The sequence below is a fragment of the Camellia sinensis genome, chromosome 7 (genome assembly GCF_055761805.1).
Source record: "Camellia sinensis isolate YWXY chromosome 7, ASM5576180v1, whole genome shotgun sequence".
Classification (NCBI taxonomy): domain Eukaryota; kingdom Viridiplantae; phylum Streptophyta; class Magnoliopsida; order Ericales; family Theaceae; genus Camellia; species Camellia sinensis.
Genome location: NC_138967.1, coordinates 125,842,248 through 125,858,701, shown reverse-complemented (window position 1 = coordinate 125,858,701; position 16,454 = coordinate 125,842,248). Strand labels below are relative to the sequence as shown.

General features: G+C 35.0%; 1 protein-coding gene across 9 annotated transcripts in view; it reads left to right on the top strand.

The window, feature by feature from the left end:
* Nucleotides 1-16,454, top strand: part of LOC114286514 (uncharacterized) — a 95,702-nt gene that overhangs the window by 21,061 nt on the left and 58,187 nt on the right. For all 9 annotated transcript variants that reach the window (XM_082879309.1, XM_082879306.1, XM_082879305.1 and 6 more), the window contains one exon: nt 1,774-4,531. In XM_082879309.1, the coding sequence (XP_082735435.1) occupies nt 1,889-4,531 (2,643 nt within the window). In that variant the 5' untranslated portion in view covers nt 1,774-1,888. The remainder of the gene's footprint in view (nt 1-1,773; nt 4,532-16,454) is intronic.

The window sequence follows — 16,454 nt, the reverse complement described above, 5'->3', positions numbered from 1 at the left end:
GCATCCCCTAACTCAGAAATAGGAAATTAAAGGACGGTAGCAATCAAAATACAATAGCAGGAGCTACGGAACCTAAGTCCGGATATAATAAACAAATGAGAAAAGACCGGGGTCGCTATAATAATTAAAAATTGATCTAAAATATGATTAAATTAAAATTAGATTTAAAATTTAGCAATTACAATAACTAATTGAATATTTAAGATTAATTGTAATTTAAAATATAATTAAATTAAAATTAGAATAAAAAGTTAAGAATTACAATAAATGATTCATAATATATAATTAATTGTGTTTTAATTGAATAAATGTTTAAACATTATAAACTATGTATATTAAAGGGTATTATGGTGATTTTACATCTCTAATGTTAATGGTTCCACTTTAGTTCAAAATCATATGACGAGATCTTTCTGACTATTTTTGAATTATAAGGGTAAAGTGCTTTAGCCTTAAATCACAAGGGGATAAAATAAATTTTGCCTCATAAAAAATCTAAATTATATATAAAAAAAACAGATGTTCATTTTAAAAGTTGTAAAATTTTAAAGTTTTGAAACATTAAAAAAAGAAAAAAAAGAAGTCTTTCACATAAGCATGTTAATCAACTAGGCCTAACCCAGTTGGCTATTATGACTTTCTTAAGGGTTTAGTCCATAGGGGAGGTCATAGGTTTAAATCTCCTTAAGGGAGTTGAATTAAAGAGGCAATCACTTGACTTTGTAAAGAATGCAGAGGCTAACTCTCACAGGTATTAATCTAACAATCAACAATTGACTTTCACCGATCAATATATATATATATATATATATATATATAAATATAAGCATGTTGACCAAAATAAGGATAAAATTGTCATAAAAAAACAACTAATTTCTATAAAAGGATTTCTAATATACAATTTCATACATATATAGAATTTATTGGATCACATTTTATTTCCATAATATTTATGGCTAAACAAATTCTGGAAAAGAGGCTTTTCACAGATTTTTCCTACATTTAAATGGATTCTATTTTGTTATGATTATTAACGTACAAATATTTGTGAATGCTTTATGTAGTATCTATAATTTCCCATCTCTCCCCAAGCGTTTCTCTGGTGTTTATCATATTTTCAGAATTTAAAAAAAGAAAAAGGAAGTTTTTGGTAGAGAGAGGCTCAAGGTATGATAAACACTGTCTGATTCATAAATTTAGAGAGGGATTTAGAAAGGGAATAAAAAAGGTAAAATATAAATTAAAAAGAAAAAACTAAATGTTTTTTTTTTTTGAAAAAATTGAAAAATTAAATTAATTTTTTGGATAAAATTAAAAATTTTGTGTCTATAAAGAAGCATGATGATGAAACATTGATGTGCAAAAAAAAAAAAAAAAAAATTTAAAATGAAAAAATTGATAATGTTCTCGGTTTTTTTAAATAGTTGAATCAAACTAATAAGTAGAAGGGCAAAAACATTTAATCCCATATTCTGTTTTTTTTTTCCCCATTACTATATAAAATTGATAATGTTGTTAGTTTTATAAATTGGGAAAAACTGATAATATTCTCAGTTTTACTAAATAGAATTTATTGATTTAAAAAATCTTAGATAGGACCTGAGTAAGTATAACATTTGTAAATAGCACTTTTAGGTAATTAACTCTTTCCACCTAGTTAATGTTAATATTTTTTTCCCGCGTTTTTTTATTTTCCTAATCAGCAAAAGAGAGAATTTTATCTTCACTTTTTATTTCTCTTCTTTGATATCTCTCTTTTTGTTTTACCTGCAGATACAGATTGGGAGAGCTTTATCCTCTGAAATTCGAATCTCAAACTAGTTTCTTCTTCAATATTTGTTTCAAAAAAAAAAAAAAAGAAAAAAAAAAGAGAAAAGGTGGATTGAAAATGAGTGCCCTGCAAGGTGTATTTTCAATTGTAGGGGCAATTACAGGGAGAATAGTTGAGCCAGTGATCCAATTAGTGGTGCTCCACGTTGGTTTTGTTTTTCAGTACAAGAAGAAGCAGGAGAAACTAGAAGTTGAAATTAAAAACCTTGAAGAGAAGAGAAAACAAATCAAAGAAAAAGTTGATGAAGCCATTACTCGTGGTGAAGAAGTTGATGAACCTGTTTCAAACTGGCTAGTAGAGGTGGAAGAAAGACTTCAGAAAATTAAGGATGACAATACTATTAACGAAAACATGCAGTGCTTTAAATTCTCATGTCCGGATTACATCTCGCGATACCGTATGAGCAAGGAAGCCGAAAACAAGATGGAAGAAGTAAGCAATCTCACTCAGAGTGGCAATTTTAGCACAGTTGCACATCCTAAGCCATTTGCTCAAGAACTTCAATTCCCATCATCAAGTGCAAACTATGCAAATTTTGAGTCACGAAAATCGGTTTGCGAGAACATCATGGCGGCATTACAAGATTCCAATGTTAAAATGATTGGAGTATATGGAACAGGAGGAGTTGGTAAGACGACAATGGTCGAAGAGATTGGCAAACAAGTGAAAAATAGACTTTTTGATGAAGTCGTGGTGGCAGTTGTCTCTCAGGACGCAAATGTGAGCAATATTCAAGGGCAACTCGCTGATCGCTTAAGTATGAAACTAAAAGGGGAAACTGAAGTGGGAAAAGCAAATGAACTGTGGAATAGATTGAACAATGGGAAGAAAAATCTCATTATATTGGATGATATGTGGCAAGAATTGGACTTGAAGACAATAGGGATTCCTATCACTGATGGAAACAATTGTTGCAAAGTTGTGATAACGTCTCGAATCCGAGGTGTGTTGGAAAAGATGCATGTTAATAGTTATGTTCCAATGCAAGTACTATTAGAGAAAGAAGCATGGGCCCTATTCAAGACGAAGGTGGGAAATTCTGTTGACTCTACTGAACTCCATGATATAGCTGATGCAGTTTGTAAAGAGTGTGGAGGCTTGCCGGTCGCTATACTTGCAGTTGGAGCCGCATTGAAAGATAAGAAAAAATATGTTTGGGAAGATGTACTTGATCAATTCAAAGATTCCATGCTAAAGAATATTGCGGGAATCGACCCAAAGGTGTATGCTTCCTTAAAGTTAAGCTATGATCGGTTAGAATCTAGTGATGCAAAATCATGCTTCTTGCTATGTTGTTTCTTTTCTGAAGATGCTAATATTTCAATTGAAGTGTTGGCGAGACACTGCATAGCGAGAAGTTTGCTTGGACAAAACACAAATACACTAAGAAGAGCAAGCCGTCGAGTATTTATAGCCGTCGATATCCTCAAAGATGCTTGTTTGTTATTAGAAGGGCACGATGAAAACTTTGTCAAAATGCATGATGTCATTCGAGATGTTGCTCTTTCAATTGTGAAAGATGATGGCAAGGAAATTCTAGTAAAACATGGTGACAAAAAGTGGCCCGAGAAAGATACCTGCCAATCTTCCTCAGCAATGTCATTAAGGTTCGACAACACTCTTGAGCTTCCGGATGATTTGGTATGTCCACAACTCCACACCTTGACCATAGCATTGGAATGGGACTGGCATAGAGATGCTTTGCTTAATGTTCCAGATAGGTTTTTCAGTGGAATGGAGAAACTTACAATTTTAGAATTGAATAGAATCTGTATGTTGCCTCCATTATCTCTTGCTAATTTGGTTAACCTTCGGATGTTATGGTTAGAAGATTGTGAGTTGGGAGACATAGCTATACTCAAGGATCTAAATAATAACCTTGAAATACTTAGCCTTCGAGGTTCTAATATCGAGGTTTTGCCATCAGAGATGGGACAATTGACTCGTCTTCGGTTGTTAAATCTGGGAAATTGTAAAAAGCTCACAGAGATTCCACAAAGTGTCATATCCAATTTGTCTCGCCTGGAAGAATTATACATTTTAGATGATGAGTATATGTCTAGAAAGGAAAGTGTCAAAGTGAATGTTGATGAGTTGGGGAAATTGACGCAATTAACCACTTTAGAGATTCAGATACCAAATGTCATGCTATTGCCCAAGGACTTCTGCTTTGAAAACTTGATCAGATTTAAAATAGTAATGGGTAAGCAATTTGATTTTTCTGGAACTTATGATTCTTATGGAACTTATTCAAAGTCGTGTATACTTGCGGGTGTTTCCTTAATGGACAAGTTAATCGTTTTGTTGATGAGAGCCGAACAACTACATTTGCAAAAAATTGAAGGTTTACAAGAGGTGCTGCATGACAGAGGTGCTCCATCAGGGTTCTTCAATAATTTAATTGAATTAACAGTTCGAGATTGTAGGTTGAAATATCTCTTCTCCCTGTCCTGTGCAAGAGGATTTCCACGACTCCAGAGACTAGAAATATTTGATTGTGAGATGATGGAAGCAATAGTTGGAATTGAAGAAGAAAAAGATGAAGATGAACTCTCAAGTCAGGTAATTAATTTCAGTCAGTTGAAATATTTGAATCTCTGGAATCTACCCAAGCTCATAAGCTTCTACCCCAAAGTGGAGAAGATGTCAACATCTGAAGGAAATTCTTCTACCCAGGCACAATTTTTGTTTAATGAAAAGGTATGCTTTATCTATACCCTTTTTATTTGCTTTAATCCATTATATCTAGTTATTATAAAATGTTTTATGCATTAGGAATACAATCAAACAGTGCTAGGGTATTTTCAATAAAAATCAAAATTGTTAATCCCTAAAAAAATCACCAAATGGTTGGTCACACCGTGCCAAGCATGAAATAATTACAACAAATTAAGATTTTAAAAATAAAAAATTATGAATAAACTTAATTTTTAAGAACAAAATATTTGAGTTGCTAAAAGTGTCATTGTATGTTTAGCGATGAAATTAGATATTTAGTGATAAATTATTTTTTTCGTTTGACCACAATTTATCTAAGAAAGTGAATATCTTATGCCCCAAATTGTTTTCTTTTAAAGTGTATTTTATTAACCACATTTTTAAAATTTTGATACAAAAGTATGTTTTCTGACTTTTTAACAAAAATTAGTCCCTAAATGTTTCTCCCTTCATTTTGGGGACAAAAATTTGATTTTTAAAACTCGTTCTCTCTTCCCTCTATAAATGAAGAGACATATCAATTATTTCTATTATTTCATTTCCACATCAAATTTAATTAATCAATTTTTTTTGTCACCAAGTATTCCAAATGAAGTTTTACGGATTGGTTTGCTTTTAGATTTGCTACTAAACAAAAGTAATGTGCTCCTAGCCCCCTACCCATAATCTATATGAAGTAAAATTTAGATGAAGCCCCAAAGCAGTAATCTAAATTTTTTATTTTAAATGTTAAAAATACTCATTACATAGAAATATTGGTCCATCTAACTATATACCATAATGTGACTTTCTAAACTAGTTCAAATTTATGTTGACAGGTAAATTAACCTAGCAAAAAACTTATGCCAGCATGCTTGTGTGATTTTTATTATTTATTTTTAAATCGATATAAGATTAATTATAATATGAGAAATATTATATCCAACTAGACAATTAAAATTCAACAGTAGACAAAGCCATATATTGTATCAATGGAAAATGCCAACTGAGTTGTGATACACGCAGTAGCTTGAAAATTTCTGAAGTTCTAACGTTTATGCTATAAAAAACTTTTGAGACTCTTAAAAAGGTTCTTTCAATTTGATCAACAATAATGGAATGATCTATTAAGTGTCAATTTTTAATTTTTCACAAATCTAGTCATATAAGACATAATTTTCTTGCCACATCATTTTGGATGAATTATAGTATTTAAATTGTGATTTTCTAATATTTCTATTATAAAATCTAAAAGTAAATGGGATTCAAACTCAAACATTACCATCAAGCCTAGACACCAAAAAATATACTCTTATTTAGGAGATTCTATAAGTTTCTAATTTCAATATTCTAGGTGGAATTTAATGTGTTTTTAAGTCAGAAAATTCTACAATACACACCCTTTAAAATGATTATTTTAGTTATGATTTATGAGATCATATGTATCTCTAGTTATGACATTATTTTAGTTCTGACTTGTAAAATCTTTGGTTTTAACTTTTATTTATTTATTTATTTATTTATTATTATTATTATTTTTTCAACTAAATGTTTTAAAATAGTATTATCTAAACGGGTATTCAAGAAATATTGTCATGCTAAGAGTGGGAATAGGCCAGATCGGTCAATTGTTTATGGTAATACTTTTTATTATTAATAATAATATTTGATATTATAATAAAACTCAATAAATTATAATAGTTAAATATAATATATAATTTATACAAAAAAATAAAATAAAATCAAAAGTACAAAAGAAAAACCGAAACAAATATACAAGGAATAAGGTTCAAACATTAGTAGGACGACTATCCTGATAAGATGCAATATAATATTTGTCAATAGGAGTAAGGACCCCTAAAAAACAACCTTTATTGAGAAGGAAGAGGATCTCCTTCAGTCCAAATTTTGAATTGGAGTGTGCCGTTTGAGCCCGCGAGGCCCACCACGGGTCTCATTTTGATGATTTGAAAAATTCATTTTGTCGGGCATTTCGTTTATTTCATCCAAAAAAATAAAAAAATAAAAAAATAGGTCAATCGCATAACTGTAATTTGTTTAATTTTTCACTAAAAAAAATAGACAAAAATTGTGTTTTTAAAAATAAATTATACATTTTTCCAGTGAGAAACGTAATAAAAAAAAAAAAAAGGTCAATCGCATAACTGTAATTTATTTAATTTTTCACTAAAAAAAATAGACAACAATTGTGTTTTTAAAATTAAATTATACATTTTTTCAGTGAGAAACGTAATAAATTGAACAAGTTATAATTATGAGATCGACCAAATTTTTTGTGTGGATGAAATACATGAAGTGCCTGATAAAATAAATGTCATGCCCTCAAAATAAACCCATTTATCATATATTCTTGACATGCTTAGACAAAAGAGAATAAAGCATAATTTCATAAATCAAAGTATTCTTACAAATGTATTGCATGTTAACAACAAAAGCAAATGCCCTACGGGCTTACAGCTTTCCAAGTCAACACTTGGTTACAAAAGAAAGAGTACTAACTCTATACAAAATAAGCCCTTGGCTTGATATACATGTAATACAAGAATGTAATCACAAAAGATGTCCTAGCCACTAAGCCTCTCAAGCTACGTCCTTGGAAGTGGCATGCTACCTGTACCTGAAATGATGGCCCATATAGGGTGAGCCAACGCCCAGTAGATATATGCTAAACACAATATAAGCAATAACTAAGACATTAGCAATCGATAAATGTTTAACTCACATAAATCAATTCATAACCCATTTCAATTACATGACCAAGTGTCCATGTTTTATTCCAGTTCTTATCCAAATTTCCAATCCATAACCCTGGCTCAGAACCTGGCCATATACTTTAACAGAGATTTCATCTCATGTCAACGGTTCTTCCATTTCAATAATTCAAATGAGATAACAACTCACAACAAAATACTTCCATAAGTCTCAACAGATACACATATTTGCTGTATCATTAACACATACAAACACTTCCTTACTTCACAAGTGATACACGGATTTGCTGTATCAACACTTCAATAGATACACAGAATTGCTGTATCAATGGAGTCCATCTCCTATCTCCTCCCACATAACATCCGGTTTAGGAGTCCATCCCCTATCTTCCTCTAAACAGTGGAGTACATCCCCTATCTCCTCCCACACAACACAATGTATATAAACAACTATCATATACATGTTCAATCAATACACAAATTCGATGTATTATTCAAATTGTCATATTCGATGACATATTCAATTGATTAGTTCCAGTTTGCCTAATCATCATGCATTATCTACAACAATCACGACTATCCTCCACTGATAGCCCAAAGCAATTATTTCTAAACAGATAATAAATGCATCAACAGATAGTTTATCAACATTTTCAAAAGTGAGCGATTAATCAATCCAACTTCACTATTCCATCTCATAATGAACCAATTTCATTATATTCAACTCAATTTCATATTCTCATAACAAATGTCATTAATTACTTAAATGACCCCATTATATCCAAACATGGTATTTTCCCCCATTTTTCCAATATTGACCCAAAGGTCCAAATATCAACAACTAACATCAATAACCTCATTTTTAGACCCAAAATAATTATATATGAGCCAAAAGAATAAAACCCCTCTTTTCATTATTACATAACTCAAACCCTAACTTCCCAAATCAAACCATCTATACAAATAGCTCAATATCTATGTTAAAGCATATAAGAATGAGTAGGAATCCCTACCTCAAATTCGAAGCTCAAAGGAAGAAGATGAAGAAATTCAAAGTGCACCAAATCCTAAGATTTTCGGATCAAAAGATAGCCCTCAACGATCCATAGAATTTTTTCAAAGGCCCAAGGTGAGGAAATCACTCCTACTAGATCAATCCCTAGAGAGAAGGTAAGGTTTTAGAGTAAGGTGCCCTCCAATGGAGGTTTTGAAAAAGTAAGAGAGAGAAAGGAAATCAAAAAGTGATCCAAAAAGTGAAATCCCGGAATGTTATAAAAATCGCCCCACTCGAGCGTGGAAACCCCCGCTCGAGCGTCAGACACAGACTCACGCTCGAGTGTCAAAAGCGCCGCTCGAGCGTCGATTGCACATCTGCAGAAGTTTTGCAGACATGGTCCCCGCTCGAGCGTCAAAACTCCCGCTCGAGCGTCCGAAGACCTGTAGAGAAAAATATTGAGAGGTGGATATTCACGCTCGAGCGTCAAAACTCCCGCTCGAGCGTCCGAAGATCTGCAGAGAAAAATATTGAGAGGTGGATATTCACGCTTGAGCGTCAAAACTCCCGCTCGAGCAGAGAAGTAACAACGAAGGGCCCGCTCGAGCGTCAAAAGCTCCGCTCGAGCGTGAAGGCCAAATTCTGGGCATCAACCTTTGGTTTCAAAGCACAGTCAACCTGTTTCAAACCTGCCCAACACAACCCAAGACTCAAATACAAGGAGTAAAGGATTCAAATGAAAATCAGACAACAACACATCCACGGAACAGAGTTCGGAATACAATAAATAAAGAGAGGATAAACCAAGATCGCTATAATAAATGGTTCGGATCTTCGAAACGGGACCCGTGATGGACCTCATGGGCCCAAACAACACCCTCTATCGACATGGAGATGGGCATTGTACCAGGCACCAAATCTATAGAGAATTCTACCTCACGATGGGGTGGTAACTCAGTGAGATCCTTAGGAAAAACATCTGGATACTCACAAACCATTTTAGGAAATATCCCCCAGATTGCACTATCCTCATCAAGAAGAAAACTAAGTTTGCCTTGACTTCGTGGGTCATACAACGGTGACAACCCTCTGTCAACTCTATCCTCCAGAAAATAAAAACAATCCCTGCCAAAGGTGCATACCGTAACCCTTCCGCGATAGCAATTTATGACGGCCCGATAAGAGGATGACCAGTCCATACCAAGAATAACATCAAACTCCGACATTTCCAATATCACCATATTAAAAGGGCCCACGACACCCTCAATTCAAGACAACTTGACCCCTGATTGGTGACTCAACCATAAGCGAAGACTCTAGTTGTTCTACCGCTAGGCCTAACATGGATGCAAATGTTAATGCGATAAATGAATGAGATGTTTCCGTGTCTATCAATACGTTGGCCCAAGTGTTATACATAACCTTTTATCACTGATGATCCAGATGATTGTTCAGAAGCAATGATTGCATAAACTCACCCTTGGGGCCTCTGCTCACCTCTACCTGCTCTCAAAACGTTAACCGGTTGTGTTGGTTGTGCTGATGTGGCCCCCTGTGCTGCCCTTGCTGACTGCCCAGACTGAACTGATTGATAATTCTGTCGCTAACCTTGGCCTACTTGACAACTCCCAGAATTTCGGGATCTAGAAGCGCTCCCCATTCCGACTAGCTGTGGGCAAGGCCCCTTCATGTGTCCCGATTGCTTACAATGGTAACATGTAGACAATTGGCCCTTTCCCTGGGCTTGGCTTTGAGAACGTGTTGGTTGTTGATGACTAGGATTTTGCTTGCACTCTATTGCAATGTGACCTTTCTGGCTACATCGGAAACAAGTAACATTGATAGGACTTGTGCTTCTAGAACTTCTCACATAAACGAACCCCGATGACTTGGATTGCTGGGGCATAGATTGGAAGGAAGATGAAGATGAGCCCCTAGATTTCTTGGAAGATTCGGTATCACCCTTAGATTCAGCATAACTCAGCCTCTTATGTCTCTGCCTAGCTTCCTCAGCCTCTAACATAATCTTTACATGGGCAGCGGCCTCCACCAGTCTATCATACTCCCGATACATATTACCCATCACCTTCATTAGAATTTTGGGCCTCAATGTCTTCTCAAATTCCAAACACCGATGCTCCTCAGTTGCCACAAGCTCGGGTGCAAAACCTGCTAGACTAGTAAATGTGGCCTTGAATTCCATCATTGGGGTGTCCAACTACCGAAGTTCCTCAAATTGCTTTCTCAACCTCTCTCTAGCTATAGGAGGCAAAAACTTCTCTTGGAAGGCATAGGTGAATGCCTCCCAAGCATGCTCTATTCCATGTTTAACGGACTTCTACCATTGGCTCACCTCATTTTTTAGTTGGTAGGCTGCCAATGCTATTGGGAGTTCTCCATCGCGAATGTCTAGAATCTCAAAAGACTTAATAATGTGCTCTTGCCATTCGTCTGCCTTCATTGGATCAGGCCCGCCACTGAACTCTGCAAGGTTCGAATGGAAGAATTCCTTCTTGAAGAAAGAGGTTCGAGTCTCCTCCTTTATTGTCCTCGTTGCTTGCTCGGCTCGGAGTATTTCCATGGACTCTCGAAGAGCCCTTGCCATCTCTCGGGCTAATACCTCCATTGCATCTTGGGCCGGAGGGATGGTCGTATCGTTTTGCCCTATCCTTTCTTCTTGGGGAGGTAAATCTTGCTGAGCCGGCATATTCCAGCTACCTCGGTGTGGCCTGTCATGACCTTTATCGCGTCCAAACATCCTATATAGAGATAAGGAGAAAGGATTTAACTCACAATTCATACACTATACACGTCACCCACGAGTTAGACACACACCTATGCAGATATCTGTCACATAAGGCACACCACATAATCATATAAACACATAGAACACATACGAGTTACTCCCTCAAAATTCCGACTAGTCCCATGGCACTCAAGGACCTCCTAGTGAAAAAAGCATTGATCAGGTGCCTTTCCAAAAGAATTTTGATGATTGCAATAGGCACTAATCACATCCTAAGAGATTAACTCCATACCTACATTATCACACAAACAGGTAAGACACATAAGACAAACTAACATCCCTTTCTAACATAATAGCCCTATGCAGTAAAGCCACTTCCCACGAGCTCCAGGTATTCAACTTGGTTAGCTCTGATACCAATACGTAACGCCCTGACCAACAACCCTTCCTGTTTCTCTTTCTCATTCGGGCATTACCAATATAGGATGAACAACACAACAAAACAAAATAGAAATGATACTCATTAACAACATTCCTTCCCTTTTAAACTGTTTCCAAATCTCACAACATTGTCTCTTTACATTTGCAAAAGAAAATAAAATAGTTTAACAAGCAAGGATAAAATTAACCAAAAATTTCTTTATCCTTGTCACATCAAAATATCTGACTACACAGTCATTTAGAAACTTGTCTCTAAGACACACAAAATACGATTCACAATAAGCTTTCATGTCCAAGAAGTGTTCTTCAAACCAAAACGTTCATTTAGGGGCACTTTATCTTCATTACCTGAAATGTGGTTAGTTTTGGGGGTGAGCAAAAGCTCAGTAGGCAATGAACTTAACAGGTTATAACATTAGTCGGAAAACATATGATTATTGTATTATGTATATGTATGAGTGCTCTTATTCATGTGTATGCAAACGTAAGTTAAGTACACATTTCTTGAATTCAGATGGGGCGGTAAATATACTATGACCTTCCAAGTATGAGCTGATATTCAAAATACATACATAGATATAGATTTTGTATACTTAAAATAGTCCCACATTTGCCGGCTCCTGGGCACCCAGAAACATTTTTCCCTTCCGCATTTGCCGACTCTAGAAACGGCGGGGCCTCGGACACCTAAAACCATGTTTTTCCACATTTCCTGACTCTAGAAATGGCGGGCTCGTGGACACCCAAAAATATTTTTCAACATTTATTTGGCGATATGCGCAGACAAGGCAATTGGGTACCTTGACTCCCCGCGCGGGTATTAAATGTAATACACAACTCAAAACCACCCGACTCACTACATGGATTCATAGACTATTTATCCCCTTTTTAGCTTTCCACTGTTTGCACCATCCATTGAATCACAAGAGAAATTTAGTAACGCATATGATCCATGAATTCGAAAATACTCCTTTTTCCCTAAAATGATTTTCAATGTACAAAATTTACTATTTCACTTTTCCAATATTAACCATGGTTCATTCAACCATTATCACCAACACAAGATGTATGTAGAAGACAAAAATTTCCAACCTCAAAGCTAAGTAATCACCCCCAATTTCATGTTCTAAGAATCAATTGAATATAACTCCTCTTTTTAAAACAAGTTTCAAAACTAGGGTTTATAAAAAAATTTAGGGATTTCCTCTCTTTCATGAATTAGAGGCTAAATATCTTCACCAACAACACTAATCATCAAAGATAAGCATAATTCCATCCTTAATTATAAATCATTACTCATTTCCTTCCAAATCATTGGATAGTGAACACCATCTATATGTATATACATATATATATATATATATATATCTATGAAATGAAAAGCCAATGAAATTACCACATATGAGTTCTAAATTAAAGGTATAACAAGTTAAGAACACCCCTATCTCAAAAATAGAAGCTAAAGTGGTGAATCCAAGCAAAACCTCCACCAAATCTCAAAACAATTAGTGAATAGCTTGAACTTGACTTATTTTGAAGGATCTTGGGTGAATCTAGGGCACAATGGGCTAGGGTTTTGGAATGGGTAATAGAGAGAGAGAGAGAAATTGGAAAAAGTGAGGAAAGAATGAGTTAGATCGACTTTTAAGTGAGCTGACCAGAACAGATCGCTCGAGCGAACTTTTCATCGCTCGAGGGAACAACACAAATTCGAGGGGATCGCAAAACAATCGGTGGCTTGAACTTGACTTATCTTGAAGGATCTTGGGTGAATCTAGGGAAAAATGCTTAGAAATCAAGTGATTTGGGGGCTAGGGTTTCGGAATGGGTAATAGAGAGAGAGAAATTGGAAAAAGTGAGAAAATAATGAGTTAGATCGACTTTTAAGTGAGCTGACCCGAACAGACCGCTCAAGCGAACTTTTCATCGCTTGAGCGAACAACACAAATTCGAAGGGATCGCTCGAGCGACCTTTTTACCAGTCGAACGCAAAATAAGAGGTTCCAGAAGTTTTGTAGAGCTACAGTGAAAATACTAGAAGCTTGAAATTTATGCTCAAGCGACCACTTCATCGCTTCAGCTGTCTTGCCTACAAAATGTCAAACTACTAAGAGCTACCAATCTTCACTCGAGCGACCAAATGACCGCTCGAGTGGTCCACCAAAAACAATTATCACAACGTACATGAGAGATAGTCAAAACCGAACAAAATTACAAAAATAGAAAACAACGTAACAAAGAACCAAACAAGACCCTAGTAAAACAAACTTAAAACATGATGACCAGATTAGTATCCAAAGTAGAGAACAATGCGGGACTTTTGTGGAATGAATGGCTTTTGTGAACAATATCTACGTGTGGGCTTCAAAGTTTCTGACAAATCTAAAAATCCCCATGATATTGATTTGTGATTATGTTTCAATTTTTAAACAATAAATAACAATCCCAATCAAACAATCAAAGACAAATTGACACAACGATTTAACATGGAAAAACCACAACTAGAGCACCTCCGATTGTGATAAACAACCACAGGTGAAAGCCACAAAACAATCCACTTAGAAGACAAAAGGGAATTACACAAGTGTACTTTCAACTACCTACCGAATCCACGCCTGAATTGAACCGACCCCAATGTTCTTATTGCACCACCGTGTTCACTTCAGAATTGTCTTGTCCAACGTTGAATCCACAACACTGATGTCGAATCCATGACGATGAGCCACTTCGGAATCCACCAAAGCTTCAGGGCTCAAGTTATCCGAAATCCACTGAAGAACGCTTGTCTCTTTGTGAACAAAAGAATAAGAACAACCCTTGATGTGTTACAACCTGTTGTTCGTTAATCAATCGATCAACTTCTATACACCAAGGAAACTCATATAAAACACCCTCCAATAGAAAACACTTTGTTTTTTCTTCCTCTCTGAAAATCTGAATGGCTCAAACCTTGAAAATAGCGAACAACGCACTTTATAAAAAACAGGATCGCGCAGACCGCTTGAGTGCACATTTCACCACTCGAGTGGTGTGACTAAAGGCGGTGCAAAACATATAGGCTAATTGCACGAGCGAAACTTTCACTGCTCGAGTGGTAAAAATTTATTCCCAGAAGTTTTGGCGCTCTGCAAAACTACTGGATAACTAGGCAGCTCGATCCTCGTTCTTAGTCAGCGAAGTGGCAAGCATGAAAGGATTGAGATTACAAACTCCTCTTCATAGACACAATTCGAGTTGGATTCGCATCTAAATACTCATAACTTCACTGAAATAAAAGATCGAATAAAATTACAATTGAAAAGAGTTTTGTCAAACAGGATTGCCAATAACAACAACTTAACAGTTTCTTATTTTAATTGCCATTTGAATCACATTGAATGAATGGGCCATACCTTTTGTATGGCCTAAAGTTATACCTAACATCTCCAAAATACAAACCTAAAATATCTCCAAAAGCACAACAAAATAAAATAAAAATCACTCTAAAAAAAAAAAGTTGACCCAAGGCCTATCAAAAGTAAAACTTTTACTTACCCCCCCAAAAAGTAAGACCTTAACTATCCATGGGTTCCAATACTGAAGAATGAAAAAAAAAGCATTCATACACAAAGGTTAAAATAAATAAAATAAATAAAATCTTATCTAAAGCCAAAACAAATTAGAATCATCATGATGTCCAAACACTCCGTATGTGTAAAGGTTGTCATTCTCATATTAATGGTTAGAATTAGGATTGTAAATCAGTCAAGTCGAGTCGTATAATAGGTTGTTCAAATTTAATTTGAAAAACTTAACGAATTTAAAAATATATATAAGTTTGTCTTCTTTACCATTTGATTCGAACCCAAACGAGTTTTAATCGAATGGAGTTTGAGCAACTTGGTATTTTATTGCCCATTTAAGTTTAAAGAACTGAGTTCGAGCTAAACTCAAAAAATTGGTGAATTTCAAAATGTGTTCAACTTTAACTTATTTATATAACAAGTCATTCTTCAATTGTTTTGTATTGAGCCGAATATAATTCGAGTTCAAATAATTTGATTTGTTTTACCATCTTAACTTAAAATAGATATGCCAAGAAAATGAATATTAAATTAAATAAGAAATTATCAAGGCACCGTGGTGAATTTTTAAAATAAAATTTTCTTCTTTTTCATAGGTCTAATACTCAGATCTACAACATAATTTTCCTTATCCAAAAAATAACTAATAAGATTATGGAACACAAATTATTAAAGGCAAATAGAAAAATAATGATGAAAAATGGATGTAACGCCCCAAAAATATATACATCTGATAAACCCAATTTAACTCATAACATGATCTAATTCTGAATTATTCCATCATTAACATGAGAGAGAGAGAGAGAGAGAGAGAGAGAGAGAGAGAGAATAATAAATACTACATTCATTAATGTAAGGACCAAAACCCCCCTTCTTTTCTATTCATGACTTTCTAGTAAGATTCGTAAAACAAATCACATGCATTCATACATTTACTATTTCTAGAATCTGAATCTATGGCATGTGATGACAGAAATTTAAAGCAAGCTAAGTACCAAATAATGTCCTATGGGCTACAAGTTCCAAGGCCTTGCCCGATTACACAAAAGTGGTGTTCACACTTAAACACGAATAGCCCTTTGCTTACAAAAAGAAAAAAATAAAAATAAAAATCGAGCTTCGTGCTCCAAAAGTTCCTCATTGCCTTCACTTCGGTAGAGGCACATCGCAATTACCTGAAAATGGTTTCCACTAAGGGATGAGCATAAAGCCCAGCAGCGATAATCTAAATAAAGTGCATGCAGTTTAACAATATCATGAGGTGCAATGCATATGAGATGCCAATGTCAAAAATATAGGTTTTCTCATTTTGAAATTCTCATGCCATGCACTTGTTCAAAAACATAACCAATTTAATCATTCATTTGATAGAACAAGGGGTGGTAAATATGACACTGGTAATCCCTAGGCTGGTGTCTGCAAGTAGGCATAACTAGCACTACCAATCTCC